Source organism: Castanea sativa, chromosome 1, assembly GCF_040712315.1.
Source record: "Castanea sativa cultivar Marrone di Chiusa Pesio chromosome 1, ASM4071231v1".
In the NCBI taxonomy this organism is placed as follows: Eukaryota; Viridiplantae; Streptophyta; class Magnoliopsida; order Fagales; family Fagaceae; genus Castanea; species Castanea sativa.
In genome coordinates, this window is record NC_134013.1 from 81,497,888 (window position 1) to 81,516,099 (window position 18,212).

The 18,212-nt window shown below is 34.9% G+C and overlaps 2 protein-coding genes and 1 pseudogene across 2 annotated transcripts; 2 read left to right on the forward strand and 1 right to left on the reverse strand.

The window, feature by feature from the left end:
• The first annotated feature begins 211 nt into the window (after positions 1–211).
• On the forward strand, positions 212–3,369 carry LOC142610931 (zinc finger BED domain-containing protein RICESLEEPER 1-like; annotated as a pseudogene).
• A 2,115-nt stretch (positions 3,370–5,484) lies between these two features.
• Positions 5,485–7,361, reverse strand: LOC142622493 (CBL-interacting serine/threonine-protein kinase 6-like). Its single transcript, XM_075795975.1, has one exon. It carries the CDS (start codon positions 7,042–7,044, stop codon positions 5,740–5,742), a length of 1,305 nt encoding a protein of 434 aa, XP_075652090.1. The 5' UTR covers positions 7,045–7,361; the 3' UTR covers positions 5,485–5,739.
• A 7,828-nt stretch (positions 7,362–15,189) lies between these two features.
• Positions 15,190–15,990, forward strand: LOC142635425 (uncharacterized). The gene is made up of 2 exons (XM_075809582.1): positions 15,190–15,494; positions 15,717–15,990. Exons 1-2 carry the CDS (start codon positions 15,190–15,192, stop codon positions 15,988–15,990), a joined length of 579 nt encoding a protein of 192 aa, XP_075665697.1.
• The last annotated feature ends 2,222 nt before the right edge of the window (positions 15,991–18,212 follow it).

The window sequence follows — 18,212 nt, forward strand, 5'->3', positions numbered from 1 at the left end:
CTAACAACTACGAGGTCTCTAAGGTATCATTTCTCTTCTGTTGTTTCTCTTTTAACTTCTTGTTATTGTTTGTTTGTTACTTTTGTCATTGTTTTTGTTGTCGCTTTAACCTGTTGTTGTTGTTGTGTCACTTGTGTGTGTTCTTGTTACTGGGTTAGTAATATAATTGTTATAATAGTTTGCTAATGCTTAAATTTGGTGTCTTTAAGTTATGGAACCCTCTAGTGATGCACCCCCTTCCTAAACAACCCCTACAGCCCAATCTGAACCTATTGCCACTCCAACTAATGCTGAGGCACTTCCACCTAAACCTAATGGTAAAGCCAAGGTGAGTGAGATAGCTGCTGATTGTGGTAATAATAGGAAAAAGTCTACTGCTTGGGATCATTTTGAAAAAATAAAGATTAATGAGGGTCAATTTAAGGCTGTTTGCCATTATTGCCAAAAAAACCTACTGTGCTAATAGTAAGGGGCATGGTACTACTAATTTATTAAATCATGTGCCAAACTATATTAAGAACCCTAATAGAGATGCACTTAAAGGGCAACAAACCTTAGCATTTGAACCCAAAATGAATAGGGAGGAAGGGTTTCAACTTGTACCAACAACCTTTACTGTTGAGGCTTCTAGGAAGACACTCGCTGAAATGATAATAATAGATGAGTTGCCTTTTAAGTTTGTTGATGGGTATGGGTTTCAAAGATATTCAACTACCTTACAATATAAGTTGCAAATTGGGAATATCCCATCTCATCAAACTATAGCTAGAGATGTGATTGACATTTATGGTGTTGAGAGAGAGAAACTAAGGGAAGCCTTGAAAGGTCGTAGGGTGTGCCTTGCAACGGACACATGAACTAGTATTCAAACTCTGAATTATATATCCCTCACATGTCATTTTATCGATGATGATTGGAACTTACATAAGAGAATTCTGAATTTTTGTCAAGTTGAAGACTAAAGGGGGAACACTATAGGTAGAAAGATTGAGATGTGTTTGCGTGAATGGAGTGTTGATGGCATATTCACCTTGACAGTGGATAATGCTTCATCTAATGGTGCTACCATTAAATTTTTACAAACAAAAACTAAAGATTGGAAAGGGATTGTTTTAGAACATGAGTTCTTGCACATGAGGTGTTGTGCACATATCTTAAATCTGATTTTGGGGGATGGTTTGAAAGAAATTGTTGCGTCCATTGCTAGGGTGTGTGAAGCGGTGAGGTATGTGAAGTCCTCACCAAATAGAAATCAAACTTTTAGGAGTTTCATGGAGAGATTAGGTATTGAATCTAAGTGTTTACTAAGTCTAGATGTACCTACTAGGTGGAACTCTACCTACCGCATGTTAAATACTGCTGAAAAATTTGAGAAAGTGTTCCTAAGAATGGACTTTGAGGATGATAGCTATTCTTCGTACTTTATGAATAAGGAAAATAATGGTGGTTTGGGATCTTCTTGTGGGACTGATTTTCAAAATTGTAGGACGTTTGTGGGTTTCTTGAAACTTTTTTACCATGCAACAAAAAAGTTTTTTGGTTCTTTGTATGTTATTTCAAATACCTTATTTGATGAGATGTTTGTGATTCAGGAGAATATTGCTCATTTAATTAAATCTTAAAATCATCTCTTGAAAAATATGACAACTAAAATAGAAGCTAAATTTGAAAAGTATTGGGGGAAATGGGATAAAATTAATCAGCTTTTGTATGTGGCTGTAGTTCTTCACCCAAAAAAAAAACGAGGTTTTTGAAGTTTTCTTTTTCTGAAATTTATGGGGATGAAGTGGCTAATGAGATGGTTGATTTGGTGAGGAAGACCATGGATAGGTTGTATGAATATGACTCTTGTATTGATTCACCAAATGTGGCAATACCAAGTGAGAGTGAGAGGACACACATAGAAGGTGATACAATTGGTTGTACTAATTCATATGCAATGGTTAATTCTCGATATAAGCATTTCTTAGAGGCTGAGAAGTCTATAGGGTGTAGCAATGAGATAGAAAAATATTTGGTTGAAAATTGTGAGAGTAGAAGGGATGTGAAATTTGAGATTTTGGGGTGGTGGAAAGCCAATTCAGATAGGTACCAAGTGCTGTCCAAAATGGCCAGGGATGTGCTGGTTGTACTGGTTTCTACAATTGCTTCTAAATCAATATTTAGTACCGGAGGGCGCATACTTGATCCATTTTGAAGTTCACTCCCTCCTCTTGTGGTTCAAAATCTTATTTGTGCTCAAACTAGCTGCAAGCCCATATCTCAATTTCTTTTCTCAAGTCAAAGAACGAGACGGAGGCCTTAGAGGATGAATTTCATGACTTAGGTAATATGTTTAACTTCCAAACTTGTCTATTAAGTGTTATTAAATGTGTCATATACTTGAGCAAAATTTAATCTATTGCCTCAATTTTTTCTTTTCTAGTTTTGAATCAAGCAACAATAACAGTAAGTTCTAGTTCTTGCTCAAGCAAAGGTGGTCCCCATACCACAGTTAGTATTGAGGAATGATCACTGACCAAGTATGTTTCTGCCATTGTAATTTTTGTTGATATTAATTTCTTTGTCTTTATATATTATTGATAAATATTTTTTCCCCTTGTATTGTAGGAGGAAGGAAGTTCACATTTTGTATAGGAGGCAATTTTTTGGATATATTTTAAAAGCTTTTTTGGATAGATGTATAGCTTTTCTAACTATACATGAACTCTTGCTTATAGGAAGGAAAACTTAACATCTATGTAAGCTTTCCTTTCTATATATAAGTTATGGACTTGTTATCTATAGATAATAGAGTAGTTCTTTACTGGTTTAGGAAAACTATTTTTTGGAAATACTTATAGTATCTCATAATTGTAACTAATTATATATACAGCTGAAAATTGTGAGAGTAGAAGGGATGTGAAATTTGAGATTTTGGGGTGGTGGAAAACCAATTTAGATAGGTACCAAGTGCTATCCAAAATGGCCAGGGATGTGCTAGCTGTACCTATTTCTACAGTTGCTTCTGAATTAGCATTTAGTACTGGATGACGCATATTTGATCCATTTCGAAGTTCACTCTCTCCTCTCATGGTTCAAAATCTTGTTTGTGCCCAAAACTGGCTGCAAGCCCATGTCCCAATTTCTTTTCGCAGGTCAAAGGACGAGACAAAGGCCTTAAAGGATGAATTTCATGATTTAGGTAATATGTTTAACTTCTAAACTTATCTATTAAGTGTTATTAAATGTGTCATGTACTTGAGCAAAATTTAATCTATTGCCTCAATTTTTTCTTTTCTAGTTTTGAATCAAGCAACAACAGCAGCAAGTTCTAGTTCTTGCTCAAGCAACGGTAATACCCGTACCATAGTTAGTATTGAGGAATGATCACTGATCAAATATTTTTCTACCCTTGTAATTTTTGTTGATATTGGTTTCTTTGTCTTTATATATTATTGATAAATATTTTTTCCCCTTGTATTGTAGGAGGAAGGAAGGTCACATTTTGTATAGGAGGCAATTTTTTGAATATATTTTTGAAGCTTTTTTGGATAGATGTATTGTTTTTCTAACTATACATGAACTCTTGCTTATAGGAAGGGAAACTTAGCATTTGTGTAGGCTTTACTTTCTATAAGTTATGGACTTATTAACTATAGATAATAGAGTAGTTCTTTACTGGTTTAGGAAAGCTATTTTTTGGAAATACTTATAGTATTTCATAATTGTAACTAAATATATATATTGCTGGATATTGCCTACTACCTTGGGAAAGCTATAATAGTTCTTTACTGCCTTAGGAAAGCTATTTGTAGTAATGCTTGCTACTGTGTGGTTCTGGAATATTACTTGATGTGTGGAATGGTTGGCAGATTTAATGTGATCATATTGACTTTTATATGCTTGAGTTTTCTTAAGGCAATTTTGAGGTACTGCCCAGTGCCCAGACCTTTAGGCTTAGGGAATTTGGAAAATATTTGTTGTAATGTGTGGATGATTAACAGGTGGTAAAAAGTTGGTATTTTGTGCATTTTTATTTGTTTGATTAGCCCAGGTTTTACATGCTACTAATGTTTAACAGGTGGTAAAAAATGCTATTTTGTGTGTTTTTATTTGTTTGCTATTGTTCCCACTGCCCAGGTTTTACTTTGTATTTTTTTTGTTCCCAAATATCAATATGTGGGTTCTAAGAAGTATAAATTTAGATTGATATGTTTCAAGCAGAGCTTTGAAGGCCCATTTTAAAGGGTACTAGCCTACTAGGAAATATTAATTTGGACTGACTTCAGCTCTTGAAGGCCCATTTAAAAAGAAATGAAGTAAAAAAGAGGCCCAATCTGATATGATAATATTCAAAAACTTTTTAAATCCTTATAATTTAGAAAGCCCAATAATATTGGCCAAAAAGGTGAAAAAAATTATATCCATGAAAATCTACAAATTTGGTCCAATATGTGGTCCAAAATTGCCAAACTGTTGAATTCGACCTACCCCAACCGATGACCCGACTTGGTGGGTCTGATCCGTATTTCGAGTGAGTGTAGGTCAATTATTAAGCAACCGGACCTAATCGGGTCGAGTGCGAGTAAAACCCAAACCCGAGCCGACCCGTGGACAACCCTAACTAAAAGTACACATGGATAATTTTTTTTAACTGCGATGTTAAGAGTTGCATAAAAAGTCCTACAACCTAGGTTGCATAAAAACCTTTTTACTGTTTTTTTTTTTGGGAAAAAAGTTTATCTCTAATCCACTAAATGGTAGTCATATATGATTTTTTTAATGAGGTGTAATTTTTTTAAAAATAAAACCCATGGATATCTTTATAAATTACAACGTAATGTTTTGGAGGAAATTATTAAACCCCCTTTTTTTATAAACACCAAATAAATCCTTAAGCTAGATGAGAGAAGATATGATAAATAGTGCCTCGCTATTTTTTTTTTTTACAAGATAGAATTTTCACTCTAGTCTTATATATATATATATATATATATATATATATATATATATATGTGTGAAACTCCCTCCTGAAAACTTGAACTCCGGCCTTTACTCCTACATCCCACAAGCATTTATACTTGTGGAGTGACCACCACACCAAAGATGCGCGGTGGTAGTGCCTCACTAAAGTTGATTGGACAACCCATATGCCAGAAGATAAGCAAATTACAATGTTTAATTGAATTAATGAAGTATCTATAGTTATTTATTATACTTTTTTGAGAGAGTTATTTGTATATAAACTATGGAAAACATTTTACATCAAACGGTCCAAACCAACATGGCAAACAACAAAATTATGGGACTGACTGTACTAACTTTAGCCATGTATGTCCTTTTTAAGTATAATAACTTTAGCCTTGTCTTACCTTCATCTGCAATGCCAAACCTGTTAAACCTAAATGATGCGTAACTTTTTGCAAGATTTGTATGTCCATATTCTTGAAATGACAAATTTGGCTACTTAGCTGAAGACTCTGGTAATGAATGTTATGAAAATTTGATGAAAATATATACTGCATTAATTGACTGTAAACATGTACAAGACTAGTGTTTATAGACAAGATTCCAAACTATACAGATTTTCCCTCCAAAATTCTATTAGAAAATATGTCAATAATCCAAAATTCTGTTAGAAAATATGTCAATAAATAGTACTATCGTACTAACTCTCGACGACAACAATTTTTTTTTTTTTTTGGAAGAGCGACGACAACAATTATATTGTCTAAACAACAATAACATATATTAGATTTAAGCAAGTAGTGTGAAATTGTCAGCCCGCGAGGTCCAAACGATGTCTTTAAGAGCCGGCCGGAGCTCCTTACTGTAGAACTGGTTGTATTCCAAGGTATCGCCATAGTTTTTCTTCACCTCCACCATCAGAAACGACGGCGTCACGGCGAAAATCTCCGCCTCAATAGCCAGTTTCCCTTTACGTCCACACTCGTTTCCTTGAAGTCTCACCATCGACTCGCTCTTCTTCACACTGAAATTCCCACTCTTCGCCGCCATCTCCTCCAGCGTTGATATTACACTGCTCGTCGGCCTCGTCGTCGCGAACCTCAGCTCCCCCTTCTCCTCCACTTTCTTCTCCTCGAACAGCGGCGACAAATCCAACCCTTCGGACAACGATATTATGTGGAACGCGTTCAGAGTCTCGGAATCTTTGAAGGGTGACTTCTCGTACTCCTCAAACTTTTGCTCCTCTTTAGTTAGGATTGAGTTGGGCGCTGACTTTTTGAACCAAAAAGAATCCATGATTTTCGCGATTGTGATTCTTGTCATCGGATTCGGATCGAGAAGCTTCGTGATTAGCCTCCGAGCTTCTGAAGAAAACCATGGCGGACACTTGAAGTCACCTCTGTAAATCTTCCTATACATTGCCATAATATTATTGTCCTGAAATGGCAAATACCCAGCTAGAAGAACAAACAGGATAACTCCACAGGACCAAAGATCAGCTGTAGCACCATCGTAGCCTTTCTTTCCAATCACCTCCGGCGCCACATAAGCCGGTGTGCCACACGTTGTGTGTAGCAACCCATCTTGCTTCAAATGATCAGTGAAAGCGCTGAGACCGAAATCAGTGACTTTCAAATTGCCTTCTTCGTCTAAGAGCAAGTTCTCGGGCTTGAGATCTCGGTGGTAGACACCGCGGCTGTGACAGAAATCGATGGCGGAGATGAGTTGTTGGAAATACACTCTCGCCACGTCTTCTTTAAGCCGACCCTTGGCGATTTTCGAGAACAGCTCGCCTCCACGGACGAGTTCCATGGCGAAGTAGATCTTGGATTTGCCCGCCAAAACTTCGTGGAGCTCGACTATGTTTGGATGCTGTACCATCTTCATCACCGAGATTTCTCTCTTGATCTGCTCCATCATACCCACTTGGATCACTTTCTCTTTGCCCACAACCTTCATCGCCACGCTCTTCCCGGACTGTAAGTTTCTGGCACGGTACACCTTGGCGAAAGTACCATGACCCAGAAGCCGACCCAGCTCGTATTTCCCATGCAGCAACGTTGAATTACCATCTTTACACTTGTTGTCACCCATTTCTCTCTTAAAATTTCACCCTCGAGCTTCTACAAAATTAAGCTTTTGAAAAGGAAAAAAGTAAACCGACAACTTTAGTAAAACACTAATACACCAACAACTTTGGTCAACCTTCTTCGACGTATTTGCAGTGGCAAGTACGGCCGCCAATACAGCTCTTGGCTCGCGAACTGAGCTCAGGCCTTGTCAGCGAAGCTCCAACCCTATCTCTGCATTTCAAACTCTAAAACTCTTTAGATATTTAAGAAGTCTAAAACACTAGTAAGAGATTCAAAGATTTTTTTTATCAGCCGTAGTGTTTGGGCTGTTTTTTTCTGACTCACTGCCTTTGCTTACCCATATATGGTGGTTTTTCTATAACAAAATTACCTTTCCACCCTTCAGGATTGGTTTTCCTAGAAGGGTCGATCTCATCAAACGGCTACAGTTACAGGGCCTCATATATGTAATGCAACGTGTCATAATCGAACGTGGTTTTTCTATAACAAAATTACCTTTCCACCCTTCAGGATTCGTTTTCCTAGAAGGATCGATCTCATCAGACGGCTACAGTTACAGGGCCTCATATCTGTAATGCAACGTGTCATAATCGAACGGGGCTTGGTGATTTTCGATTTTGTCCTCTATTGCCCATTTGCTATATTTAGGTAGGCAATGCTTTCGTGTTTAATAATTTTGTGGGTACACCTTACAAATAAGAGATCAAATCTTCTGTCTTACTTTTTCTACTCTAATATGTATTTTACAAATAAAAACATATTATATATCTATTTATTTTATTAAATGCTAAATTTATGTCTTTGATTATTTTAATTTTTTAAAATAAATAAATATATAACTCATTATATTTAGGTAATTGAACTAATAGAAGACATAAATTTAACATTTCATAAAATAGATAGACATGTGTCATGTTTTTATTTGTGGAGTATATAATAGAGTAGAAAGAGTAAGATAGAATATTTGGATTCATCAGATAATAGTGGTGTTGTTGATAAGTTATTACACGTGTAATGCATATGAGATACTCAAAAACAAGTTTGGAATTGTGATTCAATGCGCAACTACTTTCATCAAAGAAAAAAAATGATGGGCAACTACTTTCATCAATCAATGTTTTGAGTTTTTCTCAACAAAAAAAAAAAATCATTTCAATCAATGTTTGTGAATTCCATTTTGGGTGTTTGTTTTGGTTTTTCTATTAGAAGTAATACATAATATTTTGGTATTGAACCAGTTCTAGTTAAAGGTATCTACATGTTGGTCAGGGTTTGATTTGGAGTCAAACGGCCGCTCAATCCGATTAACTCCGTTTGGAACTGCACCACTCGTCGCTAAGTGTGGGTCTTCAATCTTCTAGTCTTAATAGATTTGGCGGTTGGATAGATTAATGATAGTTTTCACTAATATGAACTCAAATTTCTAACTTTTAAGTTGAATTAGTAGAATCCAAAAAATTTCTAGTACTTAAATTTGAATAATATATAACAGGATGTATATTGATAAATAAGGCACGCATTTTATATATATATATATATATATATATATATATATATATATATATATATATATATATAAAAGAGAAATGATATGTCCACAACATTTTTACAACATTTTTACAACAAATCCTAAATGGCAAGTTGTTACTGGTTGTTATTGTTGGGACAAAAAAGTAATCTTAGTGTTAGATTCAAATTTGAACCTATAACAACTAACCACTTATGATTTGTTGTAAAATTGTTGTAAAAATGTTGTGGACGTAGCACCTCTCTATATATAATAACTCTTTTTTTAGAAGAAAAATCCGAACTTATTGAATATCTTAAATTATTATAGTAAAAATTTATAAAGTAAGTGATATAAGATTGTAGTAAAAATTTACTAGAGCATATGACATAAGGTAGTATTAACTAAACAAATTAAACATTATCCATATATATATTTCAAGTCAGGGACTCGTGGACTGCCGACCTGAGACCAAGCCACGCGTCGTCGTCAGCAGCTATGGTCCACATTCATTCTTACCGTGTTCAGACAGTTGGCGTGGGAAAGTGATGGAAAATTCTTAGGTGTTTCCGAAGCACGGAAAAATTGTGCTCTTTCTTCTCACATTCATGGTAGATCCTACCATGAATTTAATGAGTAGACCCTACTATGAATGTAAGAAGAGAGAGTACCATTCTCTGTACTCTAAGAGTACCTAAGAATTACTCGAAAGTGATAAGCCAGCTTTGAAAGGTGGGACCTTTTTCATTTCAAGGAAAAAAAAAATTATTATCCCAAAAATACATATTTAACTCGTACCATAAGTGTTAGTTTGGTAAAAATTATTTTTACTAACTTATTTTACTATTGAATTTATTTTTGTTACTATTTATGAGTCTCACTGCACGTATTATTCATAGATCTCATTGTACTATTTCAACTAACTTTTACCTTTATCTATAGTACTTTTAGCAAAAAAATTTCAGTTTAAAAAAAATAAACGGATCCCAAATGGACCCTAAGCATAAATATTTTCAAATCATAAAAAGAGACGTGCTAACTGTGCTCTTAAAACAATGATTAACAATCTATTTGAAGAAAATTTTAAAATCATTTTTATGAAAAATGGAAGAAACTGTCAAAATATTAATTGATTTTTTTTCTTTTTCATAAAAATTTTATTTAAATAGATTATCAATCATTACACTAACGCATCTGTTAGCATTTTCCTTATAAAAAAGGGAGTCTCAAAGACCCTTTACCAAGTAACTTGCAATCAAAGTAAATTCATCATTATTTAATTCCTTAAAAGGTATTTATGTCCTCAAAATCAAACATTTACCAATTACCACCCAAAAGTGCAATATATCTATTATCTTTATCCTTTTAAGCTTAAAAGAAAGCATAGAATTTCTCGTGTTCATGGCATATTCCTTTTTAGTTAAAGATAGAAGGATTAAAAACCTGAGGTGTGACGGTATGAGCTTTTAGCTATATACACTTATCTAATGTAGGTTTTACGTTATAGAGAATAGGGTTGTTCACGGGTCGGTCTAAGTCGGGTTTGTGCCTAACCCGTAACTGACCCGATCAAATCAAGTGGGGAAGTTCCAGACCCGCAACTGACCACGAAAAGCCACCGGTCGAGTCGGATTGGGCTCGGATGGATGGCGGTCGGGTTTGATTTTGACAAAAATTACAAAGTCAAACCCAAATAACAGATCAACAAACGATTCAAACCCAAATACAACTACAAACCCAAAGAATAAAACCAATGATTCAAAAGATCTACAATTACAAACCCAAAGAACAGATCAAAAAAACCCAAATAACAGAGAATAGGGAGATCGAACTTGAGAGCTTGAACCTGAGAAAGAGAGATAATCATAGTAAAAAAAAAAAATCAAACGCTAAGACACAACTTCCTTTAAAAAAAAACAGTTAAATAATTTTAACTATTTAATTATAAGTGATATAAAAAATTACATTTGTCAATAATAAATTTTTAGGCAGGATGTTAGTACTAAAAAGAATATTTATTATTATTCCCTCAAAAAATTAATATTTATCATTAGTAATAATGAAGACCCAATATTTCTCATAATTTCGTTTATAATTATTGACATGGTAGAATAATATCAATTCCATCCCACTTCATTAACATGTCATGTCCATAATTCCTAAAAATAATCATAATAATATAAATAAAAAATCTCCATAATTATGAAAAAAATTATATAATCTCTATATAATTTTTTTTTAAACTATAGAAAATAATTTTTTTAGAGAAATAGAAAATGTTGTTTCCCTAGAAATGTGCTACATGGATACTAAAATTCATGTTTTGAGAGGTTTAAAGCATGTGCTGTGTATTCAAAAAGTTAGGCCCTTTTATATATACAATACTATAAGTTTCTTTAAAAAACTTTCTCCCTCTCTCCCGTGTGTGTGTTAAAAATACTTAATATTTTCAAAAGAAAAAATAGTGGGTTAATCCCACATTGAAAAACGAGTGTGAGTTTAAGAGGTTTAAAGCTTATGCTATGTATCCAAAAAGTTAGGTCATTTTAGATATACACTACTATAAGTTTCTTTAAAAAACCTTATCCATTCTCTCCGTGTGTGTTAAAAATACTTCGTATTCTCACAAGAAAAAATAGTAGATTAATCCCATATTAAAAAATGAGTGTGAATTTAAAAGGTTTAAAGCATGCATTATGTATCTAAAAAATTAGATCCTTTTGGTACACGACTATAAGTTTTTTTTTAAAATCTTCTCTACTACCCATGATTATTAAAAATACTTATTAAAAATACTTACTAAAAAAAAAAAACCTTATTGTATTATTTGTATACATGCATAGACTTTAAGCAACCATCTTTGTCGCATGTGATTAAAAAAGAAGCATAAAACAAAAAGTAGTTGAGATTTTTTTTTTTTTTTTCTTTGCTTGGTCAGAGAGCTCTCAGCTAAGAAATTTCGAACCGCAAAAAAAATGGGCGGTTGGAGTTGGATCCAACTTAAAGCAAGTCAGCTGAAGACCGATGAAGAAGCGGAAAGTGGGGTGGAACATGATGTCACCTAAAATTGCTTGTTTTCACAAACATGCCGACCTCGTTTTAAGATTCATCTACCAAACTATCAATTTATAGAATTAGGTCCCTGTCAAACAAGCCGACCTTGTTTTAAGATCTATCTATCACACTATCATTTTATAGAGTGAGAGTATTCCATTGGTAGAAAGTAAAATAATATGATCAAAGTCTGAGACACTCATTCTTTACATAAAGAAAAAAAGTTAATTAATTTTAGATATTTAATTTTCAAAACAAGCCAACCTAGTTTTAAGATCCATCTACCACACTATCAATTCATAGAGCTAGAGTATTTCATGGGTAGGAAGTAAAATAATATGATCAAAGTCAGAGACACCAATTCTTTACATTAAAAAAAAGTTAATTAATTTTATATATTCAATGTTTTTTTTGGTTTAAGATAGTTTCAACCTAGTAGTTGTTCTTTATTATCAAACTAAGACATCGATTGATTTTTTGGTGTAAACAGAGATCGAATTTCAAATTTCTTATTTGACAATAAAATATTTTACCAATTGAATTAACTAGAACCTATAATATGTTTCAATTATAAGTGATAAAAAAAAAAACATTTTTAGTCAAATGTTAGTACTTAAAGGTCTATAATGAAGACCCTATTTCTCATATTTTTGTTTATAACTATTGTCATGATAGTCCTCTCAAAAAATAAAAATAAAAAACTATTGTCATGATAGATTAAACATCAATTTTATCCCACTAAATATTATCTTTGTGCCAATATGGGTTTGCTTGACAACTGTTTTTAAGATATTTATTAATGATTTTAAAAAAATTGATACCGTACCACTTTTATAAAAGGTAAAAAACTTATTAAGAAATTAATTAATTATTCTATTTTTTTAATAAATTTTCTTCAAATAATTTTCTAACATTGATATTATTGTAACTTATTCAATATTTTCCCTTTTTTTTTTTGGCTATATGAGGGGAAAAAAAAAAGAGGTTTTTAGTATAGATTCATTGACCCATACGATACAATGGTAGTGATAACTCGAACCACTTGCTAAATAAAGCAATTTCGAAAACTCATATCAAGCCACTCACAATCGACGTTGTTACTTTAACCGTTTTCCTGGCAATTAGCTACATGTACACTGAAATTCATGTTTTAACTTATTGTATACATGCATAGACTTACTCAATCATCTTTGTCGCATGTGATTAAAAAGAAAAGAGCATAAAATAAAAAGTAGATGAGATGTTCACCAACAAAAGTAGTTGAATTTTTTTTTTTTTTTTTTCCCTTGCTTCTTTGGTTGGTCAGACTCACAGAAGGAGAAGCAAGCGGAGAGGAACATGATGTCACTCAAATTGCTTGTTTTAACGGGCCGACTTCACTTGTGTACGTTTGATGAGATATTCACTTCACAAGTATTAAATATTTGTAAAGTATGGAGGTCGGTTCGAATTTTTAAGAGGAAGTTTTACACATATATACTCTTAAATTATATTAGAGTAAATTTTTTTTAGTTTAATTTAATTTCTATGTAGCACTAATTCATTATTATGCTTCATGATTGGACTTAAAATATTAGATTATTACGGGATAATTATGCTTTTTATTTCATTCTTGGTATAAGTATTTGTTTGCATTCAAATTATTGCATCCATGTTTTGCTGAAAACGCGTTTCAGCTTTTTTTTTTTTCTTAGACAGCGCCTCTTGCACTGTTCATTGTCCATGAATAGTGAATTTAAGCTTATGAACAGTGCCAAGCTAGCGTTTCACGCCTTTTTTTTTTTTTTAGCTGTGATTTTTGACTTTTTTGCGCACCAATGGGTCCCGTGCACTGTTCATGGGACCCACAAACCTCACTTTTCAGCAACTTTTTCATTAAAATGGGTCTCACGGTACTATTCACACATTTAAAAATTATTTTACTACAGTGTTTTCAGTTGTATCCAAATGGACCCTAAATGGTACAGCACCAGTAGAATATACTTTTTTTTGGGAAACATAAAGATTAAATTAAAAAATTGGGAAAAAAGAAAAGAAAATATTTTTGTTAAATTATAAAGGTAGGAATCAAATGTAGTGTAGGGTACAGAAATTTAATAAGAAGATCATGCCACGTGTCATACCTGAGGCCGAGGATGCCACTATAGCTCTGAGGAAATCACGCCCTCGAACGGTAAGACCACTTCAGTAGCACGTTACTAGAGGAGGTCACACTGAAGAGAATGAACTTTGGGGAAGGGGTTCAGTCCTAACTGACGGGATGGTGGCTGCCACCACATTTAATGCTTCCCACCAAATATCCTGACTGCAATTATGTGGAGAAGACTCCTGAACAGTGCCGCCTTGATTGTCGTAACTCACAAGGGGTTTGGGAAGGTGTCTGATAGGACAAGCACTCGAGTGGTAGCCCGGACGACCAACAACTGGAGGGCCAAGATCATCTAAAGTGGGCTATATAATGTGAGAGACCCTTAAGAGGAAGATGATCTAAAAAATGGTGGGAGAAGATACTATAGCAACTTAGAACAGAAATTCTAACCAACTCTGAAGGAATATATTTAAGAACTATTCTCCTCGAACTTTGCCGAGAAGCGATTTTATTCGCATACAGTATAATTTTCTTTATTTTTCTATCATCCTTAATCTACTGTGTGCATTGATCCTTCCATTGAAGCCTAGCTTACAAGCTTACTCTCTACAAATTCATTGTGCTGGGCTTTTTGGGCCTAAGAACTAAAACACGCCCATACAATTGGTGCCGTTTGTGGGGAGGCTTGAACTTTGGTAAGATCAACGTCTAGCCATGGTAGGTTCAGGGCCGGACCGGGAGGAATTTGTTGGCTCCCAACGTCAAGATAATTTTCTCAACCTCGAGCGGAGAAGGGATCGGGAGGTTATCGTGCACACCACATGCACAGGTAATAGCCAGTCTCGAGGCAGGAGTCACGTATCTCATGAGGAAAATACTAGGAGCCTGCAGCTGGAGATAGACCATCTACATAGGAAGTTACGCTGCGAGCGACGCAGAGGAACTCTCTCTAGTTCTGGCCATTCTTCTAATGGTAATGGTGATAATAGCTACTACCCCATATCAAGGACTCCTTCTAGTGAGTCTTTTTCCTACGATGAGAAGCGTCGTGATAGGCGAGAGGGAAGAGTCCATCTCACGAGGGCCTGAGCAACGATGCGATGAGCAGAGTCCTAACTTAGATTTCCAAGTCACCCTTCACCCGTAGGATTGAGGTAGGAAGGCTTCCTCGACGGTTCACTCAACCGGCGTTCACCATGCACAATGGCAAAACAGACCCTATGGAGCATGTTAGCCACTTCAACCAGAGAATGATTGTTCACTTGAAGAAAGAAACCTTGATGTGCAATGTATTCCCATCGAGTAGAGGACCTGTAGTGATAAGATGGTTCGATGGCCTGAAGGAGGGCTCTATTAACTCCTTTAAGGAGCTTACGGGAGCCTTAAGATCTCGGTTCATCACTTGTAGTAGGGTTCCTCGGCCTTTAGACTCCTTGTTGTCCATGACTATGCGAGAAGGGGAAGCCTTGAAGACGTATTCCAATAGATACTAGGAAATGTTTAACGAGATAGATGAGAATTTCGACGACGTGGCTATAAGGACATTCAAGGTCAACCTACCTGCTGAGCATGGTTTAAGGAAATCCATGACTGGGAAACCTGTCAAGAGTGTGCGTCAGCTTATAGACCGTATTGACAAATACAAGCGGGTCGAGGAAGATCAACAACAAGAAAAAGGGAAAGCTAAGGTGGTCCTTCAGGATATAAGGGATTTTAGGTTGGACCAATACAACAATAATCGTCCTTGGAGAGACTTTGTCGGGCAATTTGCATTTACAGCTGCCCAAGTGATCAACACGATGTTCTGAGAGCAAGTGCATCAAATCCTAGAGAAAATTAAGAATGAGCCATACTTTCATTGGCCAAAAAAGATGGGAGGAGATCCCTCGAAGTGCAACCAAAGCCTTCATTGCTAATACCACCAAGAATGAGGCCAAACCACAGAAGATTGCAGGACTTTGTGAAATCACCTAGAGCAGCTAGTCCAAAGATGAAAGTTGAAGCAATTCTTGTACCAACCCAGCGGGCAGGGTGGCCAGGCAGGGTCAGGAGCTCAAGGAAATACTTCCACAAGATCACATTTGGGTACAATCAGTGTCATATTGGCTACCCCAGGGAGGACCGACTCTCAGCCATCTAGGATGATGTCTGTAGCTCAGCCATCCACAGGGGACTCGCCCCCTAATTCGAAGAAGGCTAGATCAAAGGGACAACCAGCTTTGAGCTTTTCTGAGGAGCATACAATTGGAACCTTACAACCACACGATGATGCCCTGGTGGTTTCCCTCAGGATTTGAGGGTACAATGTTAAGAGGGTGCTAGTAGATCAGGGTAGCGATGCCGAGGATCATGTAACCCGACTTATATAAGGGACTGAAGCTAAGGTCCAAGGACTTGACTGGCTACGATTCCCCTCTAATAAGGTTTGACGGAAAGATTGTCTTTCCAAAAGGCCAAATCCGACTACCCGTTTGAACAAGGACAGAGGTCGTGGAGGTGAACTTTATCGTGGTAGATGCCTACTCCCCCTACACTGCTATTGTGACAAGGCCTTGGCTTCAGTCCATGGGAGCTGTAGGGCTTGTTCTGGTGTTTGGGCTCTAATTGGGCCCAAAGATGTGTCCGGATCGAGGTCAAAGGCCCATCGGCCTAAGACCGTGCGACGGGCCATAGGGCCATGGCCCAAAGTTCAATGGGCTCGAGCTCGTACCCCATACAGGAACATTTGGTTATTTCTCCCATTGTCTTGTAAAAGTTGAAAACTCTATAGTCTATACAAGTTATTCATACTTATTATAGTATCTAATTCTTAGATTCAAACTCTAAACAAACCTAAACAATTTATTATTATTCCAAGTCACACGGAACATAAATATGTCATTGTACTAAAAAGGGCAACAGTTTTTATTAAAAAAGAGGTGCTACGTCCACAATATTTTTACAATATTTTCACAACAAATCATAGGTGATTAGTTGTTATTAGTTTAAATTTAAACCTAACACTAAGATTACTATTTTGCCCCAACAATAACAACTAGTAACAACCTGCCACTTAAGATTTGTTGTAAAAATGTTGTGGACATATCATTTCTCTTATTAAAAATTCAAATTGGATTGAAATGAAAAGAGGATATTCCTCTTACCAGAACTTGTCCAAAAATTCAAGAGAGACGCAGCATATTCAAAGCCATTAAAGATTAAACTAGGACGCCTGATATTTATGGATAATTGGGTAATTATTGAATATTCTCAAAGTATTATGAATATGTATTTCTTTCTTTCACATAACTATGAGTTTCACTAATTAAATTTAGAGAAATGATATGTTCACAATATTTTTACAACAAATCTTAAGTGGCAAGTTGTTATTGATTGTTATTATTGGGGCAAAAAATCAATCTTGGTCTTAGGTTCAAATTTGAACCAATAACAACTAACTACTTATGATTTGTTGTAAAAATATTGTGGACGTAAGACCTCTCTTAAATTTATAATGAAATCTATAATTTAGGTGAGATAAAAAAAAACGTATTTATGATACTTTTGAAGTATTCAATCATTTTCATGGGAGGATAAAGTATAATAAATTTACAATTTGAAGTCCCTATCTTCTCAATCAATTTTGGCTCGTGAATTATGGGAGGATTTTGAAACTTACGAGAAGCACGACTAAACCCGTGTGGGACAATTAAATTTTGACTGGGCACTACGCTATCAGCGCTTAATGCACAAAATTGTTGTGATACGGCGTCTAATTCATTATTAGACTAATTAAATATGTTTCTTTCTTTCTCACAGCCTATCAGAGAGAAAAAACATATACCTAATATTAGGTATATTTTTCCGCGGTAGTGACTTTCATTTTACTAGGTCTCAATAATAACAATAATTAACTCGTAAAATTGCGTTACAGTTGTTGATTTAGAGACTTTGTCTATATAGTTGTCAACTACTTGTCGGTTGAGTTGATGCACTAACTTACTACATCATCTATTTGGGTGACAAACAAGCAGGCAATGCAATTACTAAGTTCATTGTCATGATTGATCAAAGTTCTCAAAGAGTACTGTGTTTGAATACCACTTATTTTGTTGAAACTGAAATGTTATTGTTGAAAATGCTATAAATAAAGGTAAAAGTTAGTTGAAATAATATAGTGGAGTCCATAAATGGTGCTTAAAGTATAATAAGACTCATGAATAGTAGCAAAAATAAATTGAATAGTGAAATAATTTTTATTTTTAATCTCTATCCAAACGCACACTAAATATGCTTATTGTACCATAGATCCCATGTTAACGAGAAATCTTAAAAAAATTTATTAATAAATTATTTTAGGAAAATTTTAATACCATAACCGTAATTAAAGGTAATTTTTTTTTCTTTTTCTATATTATGTTTTAATGCACTTAAATCCCTTAACTTTTCTCTTAGAGGATTCAAAACAAAGTCAACATTTTTTTTGGGTTAAATTATAAACTACATAATTTATTTATTTATTTTTAATTTAATTCGTTTG